At 43.1% G+C, this 26,891-nt stretch overlaps 1 protein-coding gene across 5 annotated transcripts in view; it reads right to left on the minus strand.

Moving 5' to 3' along the window:
- The window catches only part of CHST3 (carbohydrate sulfotransferase 3), a 49,274-nt gene that overhangs the window by 12,951 nt on the left and 9,432 nt on the right, over window positions 1-26,891 (minus strand). For 2 of the 5 annotated variants that reach the window (XM_061635210.1, XM_061635209.1), the window contains exon 2: window positions 613-738. The exons of 2 other annotated variants lie outside the window; for them this stretch is intronic. In XM_061635210.1, coding sequence (XP_061491194.1) covers window positions 613-680 — 68 coding nt within the window. In that variant the 5' untranslated portion in view covers window positions 681-738. Of the gene's footprint in view, window positions 1-612; window positions 739-1,403; window positions 1,427-26,891 lie in introns of those variants that run through there. One more of the 5 variants, XM_061635211.1, reaches the window with a different exon arrangement.

Consider the following 26,891-nt stretch of genomic DNA (forward strand, 5'->3'; position numbering starts at 1 on the left):
AGGACGGAAGGCACAAAGAAAGCATAGATCAGGTTCCCAGGTAATTAGTGTTAGGCCTTTTTCTTGGCAAACCAGCCTTCAGTGCTGGAAAAAGGCTAGTGTGACAGCAGCAGTAAAAGGGAAAGTTCCTCCTGTTGCTCAACAGAAATTCATTATATTTAATTCATCGTATTTGCTAGCTGTATTCACTCCCCTTGAGTACCCAAGTGATATACTCTAATTAGAAAGGACACTAGGCCATAATACAATTAAAAACAAATCCAATAAAAACAAATTCAACCATCACATAATAAACAGTAAAAATAAAAACTGCAAGACTGACAGCTCATTTCCTGTACAGTAGGGCCCCACTTATACGGCGGGTTAGGGACCAGGCCCCCGCCGTAAAGCGGAACCCATTGACTATAATGGGTCGCGTCGCGTGAAAATGCCGAAAAATGCCGAAAAACCGCAAAATCGGCTTTAAAACGGGGAATTTCCCCTAATTGAAAGCTGCCGCATCAGTGGAACGCCGGAAAGCGGGGCCCTACTGTATAAAACTAGCTTCCAGATAGCACCATCCATCAACCACCAACAAAAACTTTTTAATTTTTTTTTAAAAAATGTATTTACTTGTCAGTGGAATGCAGTACGGCCGGTAGCCAGAAGCGTACTCCATGATGTGGGTGCTTGCTCCTCATCCTTAGCACAGAGCAAAGCTTCTCCCCCAGATCCCAGGAGCAGGAATCAAATGGCCATCTATGTAATGCAAATTGGATTACAATAAAATGCAATATAAAAAATAAAAGCAGCATCAAAGATACAATTAAAAATCATACAGCATCTAGCACAGAGCATTACAATTGCTACAACAGACAGAAAAATCATTAAGTGGTCTGCCAAGACCATCAACAATTTTCTAGTGGTCTGGGGGCGGGGAGTTTGGGAACCACTGTTCTATGCAAAGGCCTCCCACATGCACATTAGCATTATGAGGAAAACACATGAGAACTGTGCTTCCCCCCATATATTGTAACCCTACCCAAAGATAAATCAGTGGGAGTCGTTGCAGAGATAGGGCTCTATTAATGAACGTGAACAGGACACTTCACATCGCACTCCATGGACGTGAAGAATGTACAGCACTCTGGAATCTCTCCAGTGTGCTGCCTTAACCATCAAGGAAACATCTGGGACTCTCAGCATATGGAGACCTGACATCTACATCAAGGGCTTGAAGGCTATTCTGCTATGCTGTAGGAACAAGGCTCCAACTAACAGTGAGAGCTATAAAAAGAAAGCAGGGGGGCTCCTCCTCCTCCTTGCAGTCTTCATCCTGACCAGGAGAAGCAGCTGCTGAGACAATCCATCAACCTCTGCCCCTTACACCTCTCTGTTCACAAAAATAAGTCTTCCAGAAAGACCTCTTGCTGCACTTCCCCTCGGGCACCAGCCCTCCCACTTTTCAGACTCTTGTACTCCGAGTTTTGAAATGCAAGTGTCTACAATCTCCAAGCACAACTTGCCCTTCCCACCAACTCTTTATTTGCTCTGATCTGCAAATCAGAAGGTGGAGGCCTAGAGCTAAGTCCTGCCTGGAAAAGGAAACCCCCTGCTCTTTGTAAGAGGCTGATTGAATTACACTACATTGGAACAGCAGCACCAGATTCATCCCACTCCTCTCCCTATTCAGGGAATGTTCTTGATAACTTTGTACTTTTTGCTCCATAATGATATTGGAAGCTTGATAACTTTGTACTTTTTGCTCCATAATGATATTGGAAGCACCAACCCAGACAACAGGGGAGGTTTTTCAGTTGTAGGACCTATCCAATGAACTCCCTAAGTGAGGTCTGTTTATCCTCATTTACCCAGGCTTTTATTGGTTTTATAATGGTCTTTTGATGTTATACACATTGCATTAGGTACTTTAATTTAGGAAGGCCATTCTTAAATCATTCATTCATTCTTAAATCATTCATTCATTCTTTACATTTATACCCTGCCTTTCTTTTCATGATAGAAACCCAAGGCGGCTTACATATGGTTCCCAGGCAGTCTCCCATCCAGTCACTGACCAGACCTGACCCTGTTTAGCTTCAGCAGGATGCTGGCCTCATGTGCCTTCAGACCATAGCCTGGGACTATATAGTTAAAGACACTTCTATGCAGGGCTCAAATGACTGACAGGAAGATCATCCATTATTTAGAAGAGTCCAGAAGTATAACGGTTTTATGCAAATTATTTGTATGGATGCTTTTACTAATGACCACCTCCCACTTTCCAAAATACATTTGACTTGTCTTGGGATTTTGGTACAAAATCACATGACTATAATTGAAACCCGTGCACTTCTAATCAGGAACTTATGCAATAAATAGATTATTTATTATTTATTTTAAACCAATATTTATATATAGAGTGTGGGGAAGCAGTATATTTACTCCCAGAAAGTGGAGTGCATGCTCAAGCCACATGCGCTATGCTTATGAATGTCATATGCTTAGTAGATCTAAAGATTTTTAAATGTTCTGGAAAATACATTGGTAGAGTCTTTTGCAGTAATTAGAAAATGGCTTCTCTGAAGTGTTCTCTGAATAAAAATAAACCGATGTCCTAGAACAGAGCAGTGTTGGGGGGAAATCTCTAATAAAATGTCACTTCAGGTACAGGAGGATACAGTAGTGTCTAACATTCAACCCCTGCAATTGACATTAAGTGTTTGGATTCACCAGGCTTGGTATAAATATCAACAACCTCCCCTTTTGCCCTTGATTGGTCAACAAAGCAGTAACTATTACCTGCCTCCTGCACTTGAGGGCTTAGCCTCCAACTCTATCTCAGGGCTAAACTAAACATTATGTTAAGTGCATTGTTTGCAAATACAATTTCTTCAGCTTCTTTCTTAAGAAAAAGCAGTTGTGTATGTGTGTGTTGATACAGATAAGGACCACACAATACGGAGGAGGGAAAGAGAGTTAATCCTTCCCCCCCACACTATTTTCACATCAAAGGTGTGCCCCCCCAAGCTCTCCTCACCCCCCACTCCAGGTGATATTTGCTCAGGTGCAAACAGCAGCTGCAAGGTGCATTTTCAGTGGGGAAATGGTATTGGTTGCCCTCTGCCTGTCATGGCTGCTTTTCGTTAAGAAAGAGAAGTGGTGAGCTCTAATCCCACTTTTAAATGGTGTGTTTAATATAATATGTAGTGTGGCCATGAGGCCCCCCAGTGACAGACAGCAGAGGCCTGCATTGGAAAATGACTGTCACAAGTGTGATTGCAGGTATTTATTTATTTATTTATTTATTATTAAATGTATTAGTCGCCCATCTGGCTGGCTGTCCAGCCACTCTGGGCGACGTACAAAATAAAAACATACAAATACATTAAAACATTAAAAATCTCAACAATAATAATAAAACCTAAGCCACCCCAAAAGCCTGCCTGGCTACTTTGGCACTGACAGTACATGTGAGAGAGACCAGCAGCCATTTCAGCCTCTAAAGGGGAAATTGCAACTCTTGTGCATGCAGCTCAGAAGCAGACATTGCTCTGTAGATGCACGGTTTTCTTCTGCTGTTTGACAGCAAAAAGCAAACCAAAACAATCCCCACCAGAGTTTACAGTATGTCCTCTTTTGTTTTGGCAGATAAAGCAAGACAGAACTCCAGATTTAGAGGCTTTTTTACAACTTCCAATTATTCTACCACATTACAGTTTAGGACAGCCTTTCCCAACCAGTGTGCCTCCAGATATTGTTGGACCACAACTCCCATCAGCCTCAGCTAGCATTGCCAATGGTCAGGAAGATGGGAGTTGTAGTCCAACAACATCTGGAGGCACAGTGGTTGGGAAAGGCTGGTTTAGGGTGTTTGGGGGGGCAGTTTTCATACTGTTGTCCTACAGGCACACAAGCTGCAATCCTATGCACAGTTACATGGAAGTAACTACTCATTAACTCTGTGGGGTTTACTTCTGAGTAAACATGCATACGATTAGGCTGTCTCATTTCACAAATGTAAAAAAAGAAATAGCAAAGAAAACTATTGCAGTCTCAGCTTATCTTGTGAAACAGGTCTAAGTGTTGTACTTCCAGCAAGCGTTATTGGCTCAAATATGCAACTGCCATAAAAAAAAGAGTAATTTACCACGTAACAGAGACTGGAGGCTTATGTTTCTCATTTAACACTCAGTACTGCATGCTCTGTGTTGTTTTAGCCCCCAGCAGTCTGCTTCTCACCCCAGAAAAATGTAAAGAAAATTTTCTAGTCAGAAGAAAGTCCCACTGAGTACAGTGGGACTAGGGTTGCCAGGCTCAGGGCCTGAGAATGATTCTGTATCTTAAACAGACAAGTTGGAACAGCCACTGAGAAGACACTTTGCAGACTACCATTCACATTTTATGTGTTCGCTGTGAGCAAAACAAATGTGGCTGCGGAAAACATCACTAACACGTGAAGTATAAAGTGAGCATTAATATGGGCTGGGTGAAGATATAATAAAGAAGAGTGACTTAGATACAACTAAATTAACTTGGAAATTAGTTGTCTTTCACAAAGAGGCATCAGCAGTCAAGACCCAGTGCCTTGAGGTTGAAATGAGGACAAAATCCAGGTGAGGCAGGTGGAAGCTCATGGTCAGTTTAATCTTAAACTAATTTGGGGCCTCTAGAGTAGGGTTCAGAATGAAGTAAAAACAAACCACTACCACCCAAGTTTTCTTTTCTTTACAGTCTTGCCAGAAAACGTCTAAATCAGGATGAATTCCAAGCTTAGGTCAGTTACACTTCTTGTGTTAGTTACCCAAGAGGCAACATGTGGTTGGTGCTTGCACTGGGGCTTAGATAGGAGTTTGCTTATCAATAAATTTAAGATTTTTTAAAACTGTCTTTACTCCTCTGCCTATGTGCTCTTCCAGTATATAATGATGCTTTGAGCTTTATGTTGAACATTGCTTTGAGTTTTATAGTAAAGCAATCTCACTGACCTCTGTCTTACCACAGGCTTACTCTTAAAAGTCGTATTTCTTATGAGCTTTTCTAAGGACTGTTTAAAGTCTAGTGGCTCACAAAGCAGTATGGTCTGCAGTTTTCATTTGAGACTTTGCTTAAGGATGCTCTTCAAAATTGCTTTTATCTTAGTAGGGTGGAAATATCAAGGGGCAAGCAACCAAGAAGAACCTTTCTGTTGAGTTACATGTCATTCAAGTGTATATTTAAATATTGTGACTCATAGAAAAGGAAAGTGCTGTTTACTAATTTGTGAGTTATGCAAGATCCATCTTCTAGAGCAGTGTTTCTCAAAACAGTCGGTCTTGGGCCACTTTTAGATGGCCCTCAATGCCACAGCCTGTCCCCATAACTTTTGGTTGGACCAATGCCAGCACCTTGCATACTGAGTAAGGGTGGCTAAGAGACAGACATTTGGGGTAAGGGATGGCAAGAAAATGAGAAAGGTCTCCCTCCTATGAGGGCCAGAGGAGGTGTTGAATTAAATTAGAAACTGGGATAAGAGGTGCTGGTGGTAGTGGTAATAATAATAACAACAATAATAATATAAACAAGCATGCAAACTGGGAAGAGAAAGGCAGTATTTTGGGGGTCAGACAGAATAAGGTACAGGTTGAGTGTGAAAGGAGAATGGGAGAACAAATTACAGGAGATGGGTAAAAGTAATTTAAGAGGCATGTGGGGGTAGAAATGGAAAAATATAAAGGAAAAAGCCTTCTAAGAGATTCTGGATCAGCAAACTCTGGCTAAAATGGGGGTGGAGAGCTGAGATAGAATACCTCCAGAGAAAATGTTTGTAGTTTGCTTGAGGAAAACTGAGCTATGGAACTCCTTGCCACAAGGAAACACTGTGGCAAAGAATGCAGTCATTTCAAAAGATGGATTAGATATCAGCAGAAGTGATGTCAGGAATTGCCAGCTGATTATACCAAACTTTGGCTCCAACTGCCACAATTTTTGACTGGCTCTGCCCCTGCATCACCATTTTGTAACCGATGGGCCTCAAAAATTTTGCCATCTCAAGTGGGCCTTGGGGGTAGAAAGTTTGAAAACCTCTGATCTAGATGGTACAGCCCAAGGAATTTTTGTACCTGAGAATCCATATGGCACCCCCATGGCAGTAAAAACAAAACAATAAACAATTTACAACTTGCTCCCTTTTAATCTCACCCTACCTCCGTGGCGCAGAGTGGTAAGCGGCGGTAACGCAGCCGAAGCTCTGCTCACAGCCGGAGTTCAATTCCAACGGAAGGAGGAAGTTGAATCTCCGGTAAAAGGGGTTGAGGTCCACTCAGCCTTCCATCCATCCATGGTCGGTAAAATGAGTACCCGGCATATGCTGGGGGGTAAAGAAAGGCCGGGGAAGGAACTGGCAATCCCACCCCATATATACAGTCTGCCTAGTAAACGTCGCAAGATATCACCCTAAAAGTCGGAAACGACTCGCACTATAAGTGCGGGGACACCTTTACCTTTTTACATAATTGTAGGGTCAGCCCAATCAATATCCCAGAGGGTTTTTTTTCCAATCCTCTTTATTTCACAAGAAAACAATCAACTACCCCTCCTTATTATACATAGGTGACACTCCTTTCTAATCTCTCTCCCTATCCTCAACTATAAAATCATAATGCTAGACAAGCTGAAGTATTTTTAAAGCAGGGGAAAGAGGAGAAAGTAACAAGGGCAATGGAGCACCAAGTAATACTAATAGAATCCTAATTCTCTAATGTTACATCCACATACTGTAGATCCCAGAGTTTTCTTTTCAGAATTCTAAAACTGTGTCCTGACATCAGAATTCTGTTTATGGTCTTTAAAGCTAAACATCGAGTACAAGAAATAGTGCAGCAAGACTGAATGTGGTTTTTCATCACCTGGCTTCAGTGTATTGGGTGCGCTGACAAAGCACACCTGGTCAAATACTATGGGTACTTTCTCATGAAACATAGAGTGGAAGGATGTGTGATTCATGCTTCTTCTCGCCCATGCTCCCATGTCTTCTCCAAAGCCTTGTATATCTTCTAGGGAAATGCATGTTTGAGTCTACATGCTTCTGATGAGATGCAGAATCATGCAAACGTCTGCTCACATCACATCTGCAGGCATCCTATGACAGATGACTGATGCATTTAAAAATACACCTGAAGGAGCAAGGCTGGTCAAGAACTCAAAGGCTTGCTCATTTTGGGTGCTCCTATGAGGGCTGTAGGTTCTGATGTGGAAAATGGAAATCACTTGGTTGTTAAGAAACATCACTATCAGGCATTGGGGAAGGTGACATTCTTCAGTAACTTCTGATAAATCAAATTCCGTGTTTAATATCTGCTTTGGGAATCTCCACCCCACCAGTGGTACAAAACAGTGAATACGTATATAACATTCAGAATAGCATTTGATCATCTGCATACAGTGAAATGATTGATCTGAAGTGGAACAACCAGATGTATTATTACTGTTTCTTTATTGTCTGATGACTGCTCATAATGCTATGTGAACATGAGGAATCTTGCTAGACATTGCATCAGACAAGAAGATTCTTGAACTGAGCCTGAAAGCCAAAACAAATCATGTTTTGGTATTGTATATCAGCTTTGTACATCCTCCTTGTTAGGAAGAGAAAACAGCACACTGAAGCAGACAATAACAAAAAGCAAGACATTGCAGAACACGATGAATACTAAAAGCAAGGTAGACACAAATTTCTATTTAATATTAGCTCCAATGAAGGTAGGGGTGAGGAACCTGTGGCCGTCCAGATGTTGGAAAGCACTCCCATCAGCTTCAGCCAGCATGGCCAATGGTCAGGGACAATGGGAGTTGTAGTCCAGCAACATCTAGAGCAGCCTTTCCCAACCAGTGTGCCTCCAGATGTTGTTGGACCACAACTCCCATCTTCCTGACCATTGGCGATGCTGGCTGTGGCTGATGGGAGTTGTGATCCAACAACATCTGGAGGCACACTGGTTGGGAAAGGCTGATCTAGAGGGTTGCAGGTTCCTCTTCCCTGAATCAGAGATTTAGAGTTGTCATGTTTAATTAATCAAAAATATTTTGATCAATTATTTTAAAAAGCATTCTCCTGGGGCATTGTTAGGGGCCTGGACGGCAAGTCTCTTGCTAGGGGCCCTGGATCTTCAGCTACTTCCCCCTTTTTCTATTTTTTTTCAACTTTGCTTACAGAGTAGCTAGGTGATATCCCAGCCACCCATCCTGTTAATTTGCCCAGAAGCAAATGTGTGAAATGAACTTGGGCACTGAGTCTTTTATGTATCTACCAAATGTCTCTACATTTTCCCAATTAGTCACGCAGCATTTTTTTAAAAATTAGTAAATGTTAATTAATAAGCATTTTTAAAACTCAGGAAAGGCAAGCACCTGCTCAGAAAAAAATTCCTTCTTCCCTCTCTTTCTTCAAGGATATCTATAACATATGGGACATCCTCTAAAAACAAGCAACAGAATATTTTTTGTTTCACATATTAACCACTCTTCCCCCATTTGCCATTCCAATTGGTGACTGGGCTGGGTGTTAGTTTGATTTTTCCCAGCAGTGAGGGTGGAGTGTTTACCTCAATGATGCTGACAATTCCTGTTTTTTAAAAAACCTTTGTAATGGCAATGCCTGAAAGGATGGGGGGTCTTCCTCCCCCACATCCTCTCTGGTGCTTATCCTAAAATGCAGGTAGTCCATAAGGTCACCTTGAAGTTTAAGCCAGGGCCTCCATAAAACCATTGGGGGTTGAAAGGGAAGAGAAAAAGAAGATGGCTGTCCAAAGATAGGTGTAGTGCTACCACTAGGGTTGCCAGGCTCAGGGCCTGAGGATGATGCTGTATCTTTAAGAGAAGAGAAATTCAGCCAAGTGCAGGTTTTCTTGCAACACTGTAATGGGAAAAAACACAAGGTGGAATTCTCCCTTCCCAAAGTTGTGCAGGGGGAAGGGAGAATTCCACCTTGTGGTTTTTCCCATTACAGTGTTGCAAGAAAACCTGCACTTGGCTGAATTTTTCTTCTCTTAAAGATACAGAATCATTCTCAGGCCCTGCGCCTGGCAACCCTCGCTACCACTCATCACCACCAGCGGGTGCCCTGCTAGACACTCAACCGTCTCTGAGGGGTAAAGAAGATAAGAGGACAGATGAGGGCCTACGTGTGCTGCACAGCTGCTGCACTACAAAGAGAGACATTTGGGTTGTGTTTGACTTCTTCTACTGAGTGTGTACTTGAATTGATTTTTTTTTTATGATGACAGTGTGATTGCAAATAGAGATTGAATTACTGCATTACACTTTGTCTTGGGTTTCCAGTCCAAAATAAAATATCCCATGATCAGTTCCTACCGGTGGAGCTCAATAGGACCTGTTGAAAAGTTCCAAAGGAAATATTAATATATTTTAAGGTGCAATCCTAAGTGGTAGCTAGGATGGATAAAAAAGCATCTCCAAAGCTATGCCTGCTTACATGTGCCAGGGCTGGAGATGAGGAGAGTCAGAGTTACCTTTTTCCTCCCTACACAGATCTTTTTTAATCCTCCATTCCAATGACAGGGAAAACTAGTTACACGACCTCCAGACTGGCTTAGAGGGGGCCCTGATCTTGGGTCATCTGCAACGAATGAAGGGGCCTTGGAGGCAGCAATTCCAGGGGCATCTCTGTCCTGCTCCTGGAATGCCATTTTGGGGGTCTAACATCAGGTACTGCTGGTAAAAGAACTGCCAGGGGTAGATCTACATCTGCAGAGCTATCTACAGGGGTAGCAAGGGCCTCCACAGCAATTCCCCTCCACAGGACCAGCAAAATCCTTCTCCACCTGCAAAGATTCACCTCCACTCAATCCTAACTCTGTCCTGCCAGTGGATCTGAGGGTAAGGATTGCTCTCTTATCCTGGTATTTATGAGAATAGAGTAAGAGGTACTTGAAATTTTGGTTTCATTGGTCTGTAGCTTTAAAAAACTGTAATACAGTTCCCTAGGATAAACACTGTATTTATTTTTGAAAAAAAGTCACTCGTACAAAGAGCCCATTTAGACATAACCTATTGTAGATAAAAATACTTACATAAATATTGTTAAATGTTGTAAATGTGCGTACTAATGCTTTTATGGGTTTTTCTGATTTGCATTAATGTTTGCATGATGTTTTGAGATGATTTTATTTGCTTATATTTAGTGGCCTGGTTCCCATGTAACGTTAAACCATAGTTTAAAATAAACTATAATGTAATATACACAAGCGCTTTTGTTCCTCCCCTGCTCTTGACTATGTGGCTATTTATTTGTTTGTTTGTTCTGAAGTGCTTTTCCTTCTAGCAGTATATTATTGACTTTAAAATTCCAAGGCCATATCTAAGCTTAAGCATGTCTGTGGGCTTCAGCACACCTAACTCTGTATTAGATTATGGTTCAGGAGTCTACTTGCTCTTCAGAGATGGGATCATGCAAAAGCAGTTAGGAGCATCAAAATAATAGTGTGCAGGACAGTTGCCGTGGAATTGTCTATGAAAAATATTTCCATATACTTTTCCCCACTTGAAGTGACTGATGAAAATGCATATGGAGTACACATACATTTTCATGTACAAGATAAAACGTATGGGGAAAATGTTGCACCTGGTGAAAGAGTATGTGTGTACGTTATATAGTTCTAATAACAGCCATTTCAGCTGCAAGGAAATATGAGGTGTCAATAGCAGGCTTGTCTATAGGGGTCTGAAGCCAGGTTTAACCGTCTGCCTCAATCTCACCTCTGGCCTGCACCGTATCATATGCATGTCTGAATTATCTAGAGGTTTTGTGATTAGGTCATTCAGTCTCCCTCCCGTGTGTTTCATGATTGTACAAGGCAATTCATATATATGCTCAAAGTGCCACGTTTGCAGCCTGCTCTCCTTCCTCAGCAGAAACATCTCAAAGGCAATCCTTAAATCCCATTTTGACATGGTACAGTCCCTCACACAGGGACTGTACTACTTGGATTCTCCCTGGGGGCACTGTTCACATGAAACAATGAACCCCATCCTGCTCCTGCTCCCCCAGGTGGAGCTTCCAGGAAATGTCCAGATGTAGTTCCAGGAGCTGTTGCCGGCTTGGTGGTGCAGATCAGGGCCTATAAAGAGCCAGGTGCCAGCAAAGGACCAGCAAGCCCCAAAGGCTTATCACACCCTTCAGGATGAATTATTGTAGAAAATTTGGGAATTATAAATTGACAGCTATGCTGAAGGACACCACAAACTATAAAAATAAATTAAAGAAGTGGGTCCCTGTGACCTATGGATGGAGGAGTCCATTTTAAATGGATTTATAAATGGAATTTGGTGGTCCTGATCTGATCGAGTTTTGCTCACTTCATAACCTCTTATTGAACACCTTTTTTTAAAAAAAAAATTACATATAAAATTATATTCAAAAATGTGTATTACATGCATGATACCTATAAGAGAGTAAAGCCCCATTTCTGCAGCATAAGTTTATATTAGAACTAGGGCTCTGCCCCTGCGCGCTCTGCACACCAACCTCCCTCCCCCTCAGGTCACCAAGGCACCTCTCCCTCCCTAGACAAGCTGCACAGGAAGGCTGCCTTGGCTTGTCGCCTCCCCCTCTCTCCCCCAGGTTGCCAAGGCCACCCCCCAGACCAAGGTACCTCTCTCCCCTAGGCGAGCTGCACAGGAAGGCTGCAGCAGCCTGTTGCTCCATGAGTTGCCCAGGCCATGGTCCACTGCTTATTCTCCTGTTCTCCCAAGGTTGCATCCCCACCCGTCCTCATACCACTCATTCTCCTGCTCTCTGCCCAGTCTCACCTCCCCACGCACTGACCCGTTCATCCTCTTCCCTCCCTCCTTGCTTGTCTTCTGGCCTCGGTGGCAGCAGGAGCAAAACTCATTCTCCTACTCTCCGCCCGGTCTTCCCTCCCCACTTGCCAGCCTGCCCTCTTCCCTCCCTCTCTCTCTCCTTGCTCAATTTCTGACCTCAGTGGCAGCAGCAAAAACCCACTCATTCTCCTGCTCTCTGCCCAGTCTTGCCTCCGCACCAGCTCACCCTCCTCCCTTCCTTGCCCCCTCACCCCTGCTGCCCGCTTGCTCTCCTGTTCTCTGTCTGGTTTCACCTCCCTGCCCACCCACCCACCCTCTTCACTCAGTCACCGGTCTTGGCTGCCACCACCATGCAGTTAGAAGGCTGTCACCTGTCTACAGTGTGACAGAAAAATATTATATCATTAGATAGACATACATATTTTAAACAGTTATATGCACTGCAGTAAGCATGTGCTGGTTACTTTAGAAATCCTGTTATATGTATACATATAAAATGTGAGAATTGTTCATATTTTTAGCAGAATTGGGAAATTCTTGCTTCTTGCTTCTTGTTAAGATTGACAGAGACAAAAAAATCCATGAGGATAAGCTTCACGTCAAGATTTTCTTAAAATTCCATCCCTACTGTGATCCAATATATTATGGAAGTTATTTCAAAGGAACAGAGGAAGAGTTCATATTATTATGTAGATCAAGAACTATAACTTATTTGTTAAAAGCCAAAGCAAAGCTACATGCTAAGGTTTTATTTATTTATTTGATTTGATTTTTATACCGCCCAAAGCCTGAGGCTCTCAGGCCGGTGTACAGCATAAAGTGAATACAAGGCAAAAAAATACAATAACATGACAATAAAACACTAAAAACATACATTTAAGTATTTAACAGCCTGGTATATATTAACAACAATAAAATATGTTAAAATGCCTGGGAAAATAAAAAGGTTTTAACCTGGCGCCGAAAGGATAGAAGTGTAGGCGCCAGGCGCACCTCGTCAGGAAAGCTATTCCATAGTTCGGGGGCCACCACTGAAAAGGCCCTAGATCTCGTTACAACCCTCCGAGCCTCTTTGTGAGTCGGAGCTCGGAGGAGGGCCTTTGATGTTGAACGTAGTGATCGGGTAGGTTCATATCGAGAGAGGCGTTCCGCCAGGTATTGTGGTCCTGCACCGTGTAAGGCTTTATAAGTCAAAACTAGCACTTTGAATTTAGCCCGGAAACAAATAGGTAGCCAGTGCAAATGCACCAGAACAGGTGTTATATGTGTGGACCGTCTGGTCCTCGTCAACAGTCTGGCTGCTGAGTTTTGCACTAGCTGTAGTTTCCGGACTGTTTTCAAAGGCAGCCCCACGTAGAGTGCATTGCAGTAGTCCAATCTAGAGGTTACCAGAGCATGCACAACTGAGGCGAGGTCGTCGCTGTCCAGATAGGGATGTAGCTGGGCTACCAACCGAAGGTGGTAGAATGCATTCCATGCCACCGAGGCTACCTGAGCCTCAAGAGACAGGAATGGATCAAAAAGAACCCCCAAGCTACGAACCTGTTCCTTCAAGGGGAGTGTAACCCCATCCAGAACAGGTTGAACATCCACCGTCTGGGCCAAGAAGGCACCCACCAACAGCGTCTCAGTCTTGTCAGGATTGAGCTTCAGTTTATTAGCTCTCATCCAATCCATTATCGTGGCCAGGCAACGGTTCAGCACATTAACAGCCTCACCTGAGGAAGATGAAAAGGAGAAATAGAGTTGCGCGTCATCAGCATACTGGTGACAACGCACTCCAAAACTCCTAATGACCGCACCCAGCGGCTTCATGTAGATGTTAAAAAGCATGGGGACAGAACCGATCCCTGCGGGACTCCACAATGGAGAGTCCAGGGCGTCGAGCAGTGCTCCCCAAGCCCTACCTTCTGGAGACGATCCACCAAGTAGGAGCGGAGCCACTCCAAGCGGTACCTCCAACTCCCAACTCCGTGAGTCTCTCCAGAAGGATACCATGGTCGATGGTATCAAAAGCTGCTGAGAGATCAAGGAGAATCAACAGAGTTACACTCCCCCTGTCTCTCTCCCGACATAGGTCATCATACAGGGTGACCAAGGCCGTTTCAGTGCCGAAACCGGGCCTAAAACGGTATTGAGATGGATCAAGATAATCGGTTTCATCCAAGAGCACCTGGAGCTGGCTGGCAACCACCCGTTCCAAGACCTTGCCCAAAAATGGAATGTTCGCTACCGGTCTGTAGTTGTTCAAATTATCTGGGTTCAAGGAAGGTTTCTTCAGGAGTGGTCTTACTACCGCCTCTTTTAGACGACTAGGGACCACTCCCTCTCTCAAGGAGGCATTTATCACTTCCCTGGCCCATCCGGCTGTTTCAACCCTGGCAGCTTTCTAACCAAGAAGGGCAAGGATCTAGAGCAGAAGTGGTTGCACGCACCAGTCCGAGTACCTTGTCCACTTCCTCAAGCTGTACCAACTGAAACTCATCCAATAAATGAGGACAAGACCGTGCTCTGGATACCTCATTAGGTTCAACTGCCATAATATTGGAGTCTAAGTCCCGACGGATGCATAAGATTTTATCTTGGAAGTGCCCAGCGAACTCATTACAGCGGGTTATCGATGGTTCTCTGATATCCTGAGGGCTAGAATGTAAAAGCCCTCAGACAATTCTAAAGAGCTCTGCTGGACAGTTGAGAGATGATTGAATGGTGGCAGCAAAATATCGCTTTTTCGCTGCCCTCACCGCTTCTGTATACAATTTTGTAGAGGCGCTTACCAAGGCGTGATTGCATCCGTCAGGAGTATGCCTCCATCTGCACTCAAGCCTCCTCCTCTCTTGTTTCATCGCTCTCAGCTCCGGGGTATACCATGGGGCTGCATGAGCTCGACATGGGAGAGGGTGCACAGGAGTGATCGTGTCCACGGCCCGGGTCATTTCCGTATTCCACAGTTCGACCAGGGCTTCGACAGGAGCGCCAGTCTTATCAGCCGGAAAATCCCCCAGAGCCCTTTGGAAGCCCTGAGGATCCATTAGTCTCCGAGGTCGGACCATCTTAATAGGTCCCCCACCCTTGCAGAGTGAGAGGGTTGCTGTAAGCCTAAACTTCAACAAGCGGTGATCTGTCCATGACAATGGGGTTGATGAAAAACTCCCCACCTCCAGGTCACCATCTCCATGTCCAGTGGCAAAGATCAAATCAAGAGTATGCCCCAACACATGCGTTGGGCCAGTAGCAAATTGAGACAGCCCCATGGTTGCCATGGAGGCCATGAAGTCCTGAGCCGCCCCAGATAAAGCAGCCTCGGCATGGATGTTGAAGTCTCCCAGTACCAATAGTCTGGGGGACTTCAGCAGTACCTCCGAGACTACCTCTGTCAGCTCAGTTAGGGAAGCCGTTGGGCAGCAGGGTGGGCGGTACACCAACAGTATTCCCAGTCTGTCTCCTTGACCCAGCACAAGGTGGAGGCACTCCAAGCCAGTCGTCACCTGGACAGGGTGCTTGATGAGCGGGAGAGAACTCCTATAGGCCACAGCTACCCCGCCTCCCCGACCCTCGGATCTACCACAGTGTTGAACCATATACCCAGGTGGGCAAAGCTGGGAGAGAGTAACTCCTCCCTGATCACCCATCCAGGTCTCGGTTACACATGCCAGGTCGGCGCCCTCATCAACAATTAAGTCGTGGATGAGGGAGATTTTATTATGTACCGACCTGGCATTCAGAAGCAACACTTGGAGATCTGAGGGCTGGCTGATAGGACAACCAACAATCCTGTGGATGTGAGGAGGACCGGAACAAGGCACAGGCACAACTTGTCTGGGACGAGTTCCCCTTAACTGGCATGTTCTCCTCACAACACCATACCTCCCATTACCCGTCACTACATTAATTGGGGGCCCCAAAAGTCCCCCCGCTCGGCACAAGGTCCTCTCTCCCAGGCACATAATAAAATACACAAAGACTCACACTCACGTACTCATATACTCAGACAAATTCATTCACACACAACACCGTTCACAACAACACATAAATTCAAACTCACACATTCAAATAAAACTCATTTAAACGCATTCACACAAACCACAATTAAAACAATAGCAACAGGCGTTAAAACACTCAACATTCAAACAGACGGTCTGGTATGGCCAGTCTCTCAGTATAGCAGCAACAGCAATAGCAGCAGCAACGCCCGCGTTCACAAACGTCGACAGTAGCAACCTGCATCAGAATGCTTGACTGTTAGTAAGTGTAGTCTTTTTATAGATACTCCTGCGGTGCTACAGTTACCAACAGTTGCTGCCGAGTAGAACAGTTCACCATAAAGTGCAGTGCTAGTATCGATCAAGGGGAACAGCAGTAGATGGAAGTAATATCTCTCATTTTGTGCAATATTTATATATATTAGTTCTGATAAAATGTTTAATCCATGTGTATATTTATTTTTATGGAACATGCATGTGAGAACTATATCTTGGTTTTAAAAAATGAGGAATTGGACAGCAGGATAAAGTACTTGGTGAAAGCATGGCTGGAGAGACACTAGCACTTATCTTTGCTCCCTTTTTCTGGAGAATCCAGATAATGTCAATGTAGTCCAGTGTTTTCTGTGTTGTCCTCCTGTGGTTTTTTTCCAGACTTAATTTATGGTGATTTCCTCCAAATAAAGTAGAATAACAGCACCAGTTAGCCTCACTGGATAAGTAAAGGACTCTTCACTTTTTAGCAGGCTCCTGTGCCTTTCATTAAAAGTTTTCTGTTTGAAGGTTCAGTGTGTTTTATAGCATCCTGTTGACTACAGCTAGGAGACTAATGATTAATGTCCTGTAAAATCAGATTTCCACTCAATAAATGACTAATATAAAAAGAGAGAGTGACAGTATAGGCAGGTCAAAGTACCACTCTGAATTTTGCCCTTTAGAATTGGCTCAAGAATTGCATCGTCCTCTATTCCTAGGAACAGAACATATATTCATATGAAATGTAGCATACTCCACGTGGACTGTTGGTTTCACTATTCTAGACTGCAAAGTGAATCCCCCATCTTGACCTATAACATGCCAACAGTCACTTTGGGCACAAGAATAAATGGCTGTACAGACAGGCACAGCCTTAGGCTAAAGTGGTAATCTAGAGCTGAAACAGACCAGAGCTCTGCTTCACTTCTCAGAAGAGATTAAAGTGGTGCCAGAGAAAGCATGTTGAGATATCATGAGATGAAGGAAGCAAATCAGTAAGGCAGGTTTCAGCATCTTGTGTTTATCTGGGGAGAGGAGTTGATTCTTTCTAAGCTGGCTGTTGCCACGGAGCTATGGCAGGGAGCCTAGGAATCTGCTCTGGGAGACCAGAAGATGCCAGAAAAAGTCCATGTAAATCAGGAATACCTCCATGGAAGTCACAGTACTGAATATGGAAATGGGCAACTGGGAGTCTGTTCATTGGACTCATACTTCATGTTGCTAATGTTAAAGACCAGTCATGGTTCTTGAATGAAAAAAAAAGAGACTTGCCAAAGCCACTCCCTTCTCCCCCAACATTCAAGCACGATTTGGAACACATTGCTTTTAAACATGGTGTCAGTCTAATCCATAGTTCAAACATATCAATGAGCCAATGAATTGTATTCAACTAAGTCCTGCTCAGAGTTGACCCACTGAAATTAATGAACTTAAGTTAGTTGTGTCTATTAACTTCAATGGGTCTACTCTGAGTAGGACTAGCATTGAATACCACCCAAAGACATGAACATGGAAATAGCTAGTATCTGTGTATCCTCTCTGAACAGGGGATAACTTTTAGGGATGTCGTGGCTAATATTCTTCAAACCACTGACCCCCAGGATCAAAGTTTATGTTTTCAGTACAGACTGTTAAATACCAAGTGACCCATAGGGGTTTGTTATCTTCTTCTTATGCTATTAGCTGCTCAGAACTGAACAGGTTTGCTCTAAGTGCAGATGCTTTACCCTAGGCCAGTAGTTCAGTGCGTCAAATCAGGCTGGAATCTTCTCCCTTTCTATTAACTGAATACCTTTGCCACATATATATTTAACCATATACTATTTTTGCACCATTCTGGATTTTGGAAGTTTCCCTTTACCAGAAAAGGTGCTCTTGGACCTTTCACAGTAACAGAAAGGAGGGAAAGGTCCAGGGGAGCAAAATAAATGAAAAACATTCTGATCTGACTACCTTGCAGAATTTGGCTCACCCTTTCCAGACAATGAATGCACATGGGAGGGTTGGCTTTGCAGCACCTGACTCCACCTGAAAACAATTCTGTGTGCAGTTTTTTCTCTGTGTGATCCCATTTAGCTCCCTAAGTTCAGCTGGAATACAACAATTGTGTATGGATGGGGGGAGGGAGGTAGTATCATAGTGGCAAACTCTGTCCCTGATCTAAATTTGTGTGTGTATAAGCTCTCTTCTAACATTCAAATAAATGAACAAATGCATTTAGGTTTGAGGTTGAAGCCTGTGCCACAATGCCACTCTCCCACCCCACCACTCCTTGGCAACACACATTCCTTGAACCAGTGGCAGTTGATGGCTCCATGTCAGTGGGGCAGTGGAATCTGCTCCAGGTTTTAGTCTACATTTTCAAGGAGCTATCCAAGGTGCTTTTAGTTCTGACTAAAACCAGGAGCGGATTCCACTGCCCCACTGACATGGAGCTATCAGCTGGTTCAAGGAATATGTTTTGCCAAGGAGTGGTGAGGTACAATGTCTGTAAGACATTCACTGCCTGGAATTTCTGTAAGAGGCTTTCCCATTTCCTGAGACAGCTCTCCCTCTTTCAGACCTCACAATGAGTGTGTGTAGATTCAGGACAGAATCTATTGCTCCAGTGCTGCATCCCCAACATGTATTCAATGAACACACCCAAAGTGCTTGAAAAGGACTCCATCACTTGCATGGTCTTAGTTTTTTTAATAAAAGAAATGAATGGCCCTGCTTTTCACAGTAAATATACAAACACGTGTAATATATGGCTGAGTATTTACAAGAAGTGATTCCTTCACTTTAGATTCTGAGAACTGAATAAATTCCCAACAGAGCAGTTTCAGTCAAATTCTCTGCTTCTCGGTGCACAACCTATTGAAGAGCCGGAGGTTGTGGGTGGAAGAAAAATTGAGTATCTCTAATCTGTTCAGCCCTTTTGCTATTAAAAGCACACACACACACACACAAACACCCCTCACTAGTTTCTATTTAATTGTGGTAGATCCAGCTTTACACACAGAGGCAGGTATTCAACTAAATAGTTTCACAACTCAAGTGCAAGAATTACTGCTGGCACAATGGGATTTCCCCCCTCTCCTCCCCCCACACGTAAACTGCATGATCCCCAAATTTACTCTAGAGGGTTGTGGAATCCCCAGAACAGATTTAGGGGGCATGTGGAGGGGAGGAGAGGGGGAGAGCATTCCATTGCATAAGGAGAAATCCTTGCACTGATGGAATGTTCGCCTTAGTGCTACACTGAATACAACCCGCAGATGTTACCATCATCTTAAATTTGGCCTTACAGGAGGCCTATGGAACAGGAACAGGGAAACTGTGGCCCTCCAACTGTTGTTGGACTAAAACTCCTATCAGGCCCTGGCAGCATGGCCGATGGACAGGGATGATGGGAATTGTAGTTCAGCAATATCTTCAGGACCACAGGTTAGCCACACCTGCTATAAAGTCAGCATCTGGATGTGCAGTGTTCCTTGTAACCGTGAGAAGGCTTTTAGTTTAGTAGTCTGGGCTGTCTGAAAAGTATCCATCAGGAATGCAACAAATATCCATGCTTTTTGAATTCCTGTAGCTAAATCCGTATAGTCACAGCTGCAGATAAGTATTCCAAATAAAGTAACAAGATTTTGGAGTAAATGCCAACTTTCAAAAATGCCAGATACAGTGTTGGGAAGAGAAATTCCTTTTCTTTCCATTCTTCTAAAACCATGCTATACTTGACATTACTATAGTAAAAGGTAGCTGTGATATGGAACTATATAAACTTCACATGGTAATTCACATTTCTGGTGTATTTGTATGCAATTTTTACAGATGGTATATTTTATATGTGATTATGTTTCAGAAAGTATCACGTATCAGTTCAACTGTGTTTTTTCCAATTCAATGTCAAGCTGAGGTCATAACTGCACATGTGCATTCGAAATCTCATGACATTCAAAATCTCTTCCTTAAGGCAAAGGGGTGCTCAATGTGTTGGCCAAATTCCAACATGAGTAATGAGGAATTTGTCTACCAAAATGCTTCATACTCTTTGAGCAAGGCATGACATTCTTTTACATTAAGCTGATACATTGCTATGAGCCAAGCTGTCCTGCGCAGTAGAAAAAAAACTGTTAAACTTGATGCAGCCTAGTTGCTGATGGGGCACTAAGAAGCCATTAGGTTACCCTATGCCCAAAGTCGTTTCGAATCATTTATCTATCTGTTTCTGCAGTGTAGAAGAAAACTGAAATGAATGTGTCCCGTTTGAGTTAAAGGAGGATGAAAGGCTGAAAAACAGTTTTGGGGGTTTCACTAGCAGATGTACTGAGAAGTGCCTGATCTGAGGACTGGACTGAGATGGCTTTGAATCTAACACTGCCACCTGTGACTGTGCTTGCTTCCACGACCCAATAAATATCTGCTCAACATTATACTACAAAAATAATACAAGTCTTTATTCCTTTCTTTCCTCCAAAGGAAACAAGCCCCATAAAGACTGCCTGGGATTTCACAACACTCAGGTAACTCAGCAATGCGTGGAAACAATATTATTGTCCACTATAAAATAATTATCACTTTTCATTCAAGTGGACACATCAAAAATAGTACAGGAACTCTGAAAATAAAGTTAGCTGTGAAAAATGAGGACACAAATGGAAAATATGCACTGCAATTTCTCCATTAAAGATATACACTGTCAAATTCTGAGACTTTGGTCCACCAAAAACAGGCATATGGTATTCCAGAGAATAAGCTCTGCTCCTCCAGCATACAGAACAAGTGGATGGCAACATCATGTTCAAGGATGGAAACGTGGCTTCCTACTTAAGTGATTCCCAAAGGATAGTGCCAAATTTGCTCATCAGTGTATCACAAGAGTGTCATGGAGACAGCAACCACAGGTTGCCAGAAAAGGAAATGAGTACAATACTCAGTGGGCTTTTTTAAAATTCTGCATCTAAAGTCAGAACTTACATACAAAGGCAACATTCCAGTTTTAGGTCCTGCTATTCTAGACCTCTCCTACATAAGCATTTGATAACTAAACACACACACAAACACACAGTGCAATTTTCCAATCATATGCTTTTCCATTAATTTCTGCAACTTCATACTTTGCACTCTGCAAATACAGGTCTAACATCACATCTAGTCTGATCCTTATACTGCAGGGATAGGGAACCTGTGGCCCTGTAGATGTTATTGGACTGCAACTCCCACCAACTTTAACTATTTACTAATTATTATTATTACATTTATATTCCACCTGTCATCCAAGGAGCTCAAGGTGGCTTACAAGCATGGTTCTCCCCCTCCTGATTTTATCCTCACAACAATCCTGTGAGTAGGTTAGGCTAAGATACAATGATTGGCCCAAGGTCACCCAGTAAGCTGCATGGCAGAGCAGGGATTTGAACCCTGGTGTCCCAAGTCCCAGTCCAACACTCTTAACCACTACACCATGCTGGCTCTCACTATTGACCATGATGGCTGAGACTGATGGGAGCTGGAGTTCAATAACATCTGGAGGGCCATTGGTTCTCCAGTCCTGTTATCCTGGGAAGGAAAGAACAGTGGCCAGTCACAGCTGAAAGGGATGAAGCAAGGCAAACAGATAGTAAAGCCACTGGGGTCCAGGTCTTCCCCAGGAGTGTTAAAGGAGTAGACACACAACTCCTGGAAGACCTGTAGTTTGAGTCCGGCTGTAGCTGTTGACCATGGAATCAGCTAAGCTGAAAACTACTGTAGCGAGAAAATGAACATGTTGAGCCCTAACTGCTGTGTTAATGCTTTTGAGTCCATGTGTTTTGCCAGATTTGAGATTCTGACACTCTGAAAAATGTATGTGGTTACTATAAGAAATAATCACATGATATAGCCCCTTGGAGAGAACCAATCACTTGAAGGAAGCAGCTGTTCACTGCTGGTAAACAGAGGATGGAAAAGATAGTTCAAATTATTAGATTCCAGAATAAAAATTCTAGGCACCTAGATGACCAGGCACTTGAGATTTTTGCAGCCAAACCTATATGTTTGAACTTAAAATAAAAAGCAGGAAAGGTGGGGCAGTAGAAAGGTTACAATAAAAGAAATCCATTTAAAAAAAATCTTCCCTTTATCAGTCTCCCTCCTCATAATTTTTGTTACTGGGCAAAGTTCAAGGTGTTACTTCTAGTATATAAAAACTTTAACAGCTTGGGACCAGTATAATTGTGAGACCACCTTACCCAAATATGTGCCCACTTGAGCACTTCATTCTGCAGAACAGGCACATAATACTGGTTCTGTACTTGTAAGAAATTTCCTTCAGTGTGACACCAGCTAATCTTTGGGACTCTCTGCCTACTGACATCAGGCAGACACCTTCTCTGTATTCCTTTTGGTGCCAGCTTGAAACTTCTCTGTTTAGGCAAGCCTTTCAAGAAATATAGATGTTGATCTGTTTTAAACTTTTTAGTTAGTAGCCATTTTAATTATTTTAAATATGATTTTAATTACTTGTTTTTAACTGTTTTATTGATAATTTTAATGTTTTTAGTAAACTACGTAGAGGTCTTTGCATTCAAGCAGTCAGAGCCAGCACCAGGCATGCCTGTGCCCTTGGACATCAGCTTGCCCCAGGCCTGCAGAACCATAGCCCAACCCTTCCATGCAAATGGCGCAGGGCTAATAAAGCCACCCGCACGTCCCACCTACCTGTATCATCCCTGTAAATGACATGCATGCTCTGCGCACATGCCTGCCATCAACCAAGATGGCAGCTGGGGCATCAGCCCCTTAGGGAAGCCTCCGCCGGCATCTTGCTTGATGGCAGGCATGCGCACTGCATTCACAGGGATGAGAACGGTAGGTGGGGAGTGACTGCAGGCTTATTGAAGCCCACACTGACTGTATGGGGGGAGGTGCCTGGGAGCTCTCTCTTTGAGATCTGCAGCAGGGTCGGGAGCCAACGCTGCCGCAGATGGCAGAATGGGAGCACTACCCTCCTACCCTAAGGAGGGGTCCCTCGGGGCCACAGGGACTGCTCCCTGGCACCAGCGCTGCAAGCAGTATGTACAACTGCCTTGAGCTTCATGAAAAAAGAAAGGCGGGGTATAAATGTAATAAATAAATAATAATAAATGTTGTTAAAATAAATAGAGAATGTAACTCCTAGTTCTATTTTTTGCTCTGCCTCTCCTGCCTCCTTTAATGCTGGATCTAAACTCTTCATTTACAGGCTTGCTGTCTTGGTAAGGGGTCAGACGTAAAAGTCACAAATGGTCTATTGTTAGCTGAAACAGAGTGAGTCTTTGTGCACCTTTTAACACTTTGGATAAGGTACTCCCAGCTGACCCTCAGCCTTCCAAGACAGCTAATGTTAACTGTGGTTTGAGATGTTTGGTTGGAAGGCAAGCAAAATGCAGCACTTTCTTCAAGAAGAAGTTGGTGGGCATTACTACTGCACTGACACAGACTGAAACCTCTTCACACAAGTCATAATGTATGGGGTGAGGGCAAGAAAACGAAGAACATTGTAACATCAGGACAGTTACATTTTACTACATATCATGGAGCATGAGGGGAGAACTCAAGATGCGGATGCTGTTTCGTTTCTTTATAACATATAGCCTGCCCTTACAATATATGGATATGAGCAAATAATGCTAGTGGTGAATCAGGTGTATTTTTAATATCACTGCAAATTATGGCTTAGTGTAGTCTTCTCTTGCTTTGTGTCTCCCAGACTGGAAGCTTCCACTTGGTGACTTTTCACACTACTGGGGCTGGAAACTGTTTCTTTTACAATACAGTTGTAGCCCATTGGAGCTAATTTCCTCTTTCTTGCAGCTGTGTGCTCTTACCATCCTACCTAACGAGGATAATTATAAATTAGTATATCTTGTCTTCCTTGTGGGGAATATGTGCCTAGAAACTGTCTTCAGGAGGGGTAAGAAAATCAAGAATGTCAAGATTATTTAAAAATAAGGCAAGAGATGAAAGAGGGAACCTGAGTCAGCCAGTCAGTTGTTGAGGTAGACTGCACATATTTGTCCCGTTATCTATGCCATAGCAGCTTAAATCTAGGGGCCATCCTACAAGCAGGTAACTAAGGAAATCTGGATGAAAGTATGAAATCACATTTTCCCAAAATGACTCAGTGTTCAGCAAAAGAATTCTTTGAAGTGAGGAAAACCATGGCTGTAGAACTATTTTATTTAATCACACTTCCTTTTCCCCCACCATCCATCTCATTTTTGTGTCTGAAAGCAGAGAAAGATTAAAACAGTCGAAATTAATCTACAGCTATGATTGCTCCACTCCAATGCACTGTTGTTACTTTCTTAAATTTGCCTGTGGTGAAAGGCTCCCTGCAGGTTTGTATTAATTAGCTGCAAGTAATAGGATCAGACCTGCTGTTAAACAGGGAGATGGAACTCCCCACTTTGGAAAAAGCCAAATTTGTCCCACATTAAAACAGGGAGATACCTGGCTCAGCCTTTGAAGAGAGAAGCACCGTCTCCTGTCAATCAAAAGCAAACCTGTCAGAGCTTGTCAATTCAGCTAGCCCTAGAAGTCATGAACTGGTTCCTATTTATTCCCCCTTTCTGGAATCTGTTTCTTCTCTATGTCTCCCTTAACATATTACTGACTCTCCACTAAAGAACCAAACTAGATAGGATGCTAAATGTATCTCTTGAAGTTGTATTGCTTTGTTAATGGCAGTTGTGTGAGATTTATGTATGGACCATAGCATGTCTTCAGGAGGAGTAAGGCGAGTTTAATCCTTCCTCCTCTTGTCATACGTCTGATTAAAATGCCCCTCCAAAGCTACTGTTAACCCTGGCTGGGAGATTTCCTATTGGTGCCAACTGCCAATGAAAATGTGAGGGCCAAAGGGCACATTACATGAAATTACACATAAACTGCATATAACTTTCCCCATCAGGAGTGGACGGCATGATGTCAGGTGGAAAGGAGGTGCTTAACCCTTTTCCCATTGGCCATTTTTCCTATCAGAGGTTATTATTTTACGTTACAGTCATTGAGAGATGAACCAGTACCAAGTGTGAATTATTTAGCCCATCAATCAAGACAACTTCCCAACACCTGGGAACATGTATGCTACAGATGAACATTGGACTTCTCTAGATTGAATATTAAAGCAGTTCTTTTCAACCACTGGTAGAAGTACCACTGGTGGTACTTCACAGTATGGCAGATAGTACTGGGTTGTGTAGATTATTCTGTTCCACCCAGTGTTTGGAATGAACAGTTAAGTTGAACAAAGTTTATTGAAATAGTTCAAAAATCTCTGAACTAATCTGAAAGTAGTTCCTGTAATTGCCAGGTAAACGACAGGTGAATTTAATTGATTTTACTTTGAACAATTTCTAGTTCATTTTCACATTCATGTTGCTGAACCGCAACTCCCATAAGCCTCAGCCAGCATGGCCAATAATCAGGGATTTTGATTTTGCAGCCCAGCAACACCTGAAAGACCAAAGTTTCTCCATGCCTTCTGTACATGTTTGTATACATGTTTACTCAGAAGTAAGTTCCACTGTTTTCAGTGAGGCTTAGTTCCAGGTTAGTGTGTATAGGACTGCAGCCTCAAACTGAAATGAACTGAACTTACTTTTAAGCAGGATTGCATTGTCAATGTTACAAGCCCATTTCAACAGAAAGCTCTGGTGGAAATCCTTGCCTGGTAACATTAAGGATCAACTAGACTACACAGAGACATAGCAAGAAAATATAATTAAAAAGCAAAAAGAGATTAGTGTTTCCCTGCCTGATAAGCTCTTCTTTCCTCCAACAACAGTCTAAAGGAAAAGTCATCATAACCCTGCAGGGACAGTAAAGGAGAGGCTTAATGCCAACGCTTTTTAAAATGAAAACAAACTACCACTTGCCTCAAAATGATGCTCACAAATATATTTTCTAAAACTGCATGCATCCACCAGTGTGAGTCTGGGGGCTCAGGAGAGGGGGTTGTTTCTCTTTCACAAACCAAAACTACCTTAGAATAAGAAATCTATTCATATACAATATGTACTTGAAACTACTGGTGACTCATCGGAGTACTTGGATTTGGGATGCTATCCACAAGCACATATGGGAGGCATGATGAGAATGATCACCAGGAAGGTGGAAAGAGGCAAGAAGTATGTTTGGGCCTAGACTGTGCAAGGGCTACCTGGAGCCAAGGGTATGTTCTCCTAGATCAGCTGGGATGCAGGCAGCCACACTCAGTAGGGCTGGAGAATGCAGTATCCCTTCCTTGGAAAAGCAGTGACCTCACATCAGCTTCCTGTACCACCACTGTCCCACAGAGATGAAACCCTATAAGTGTGGTACACAGAACCTGTTCTAATCAGAAGAAGGGAAAGACAAAATAGTAATTCCCTCACCTCTGTTACACATTCAGAAACTGAAAAAAATTAAGGGAGAAAAACAACAGATGTTCTACAATTGTTAAATTCATAGCTCTGCTCTGACATGTTCTTTTCACTGTCTCTAAAGTTCAAGGAAGATCAGGGTCATGCTTGTTTATTTTCCTCATAGACCATCTCCTAAAATCCCTTGTAAAATTCAGCATGGGAGACAAAACTCACTGGATGTGGAGGACTCCATTTTACAAAACATACATCATCACATATCTTCACTGTTATGGGGGCATCTGATGCCTCCTAGATAGTCTTGAGGGGATATAATTTTTTTCCTACAAGACCCCCATTACAGCAATTCTACATCAGCACACAGTGTTATTCTACAGAGCTGTGGGAAAAGAAATTGTGGCTGCTGGGAGAAGTGGTCCATGCTCAGTGAAGCTTCCCCCCTGAAACTCACCCCCATCTTGCCAGCTGTGAATGGTGCAGTGAA

This window comes from Rhineura floridana, chromosome 7, assembly GCF_030035675.1.
Source record: "Rhineura floridana isolate rRhiFlo1 chromosome 7, rRhiFlo1.hap2, whole genome shotgun sequence".
NCBI lineage: Eukaryota > Metazoa > Chordata > Lepidosauria > Squamata > Rhineuridae > Rhineura > Rhineura floridana.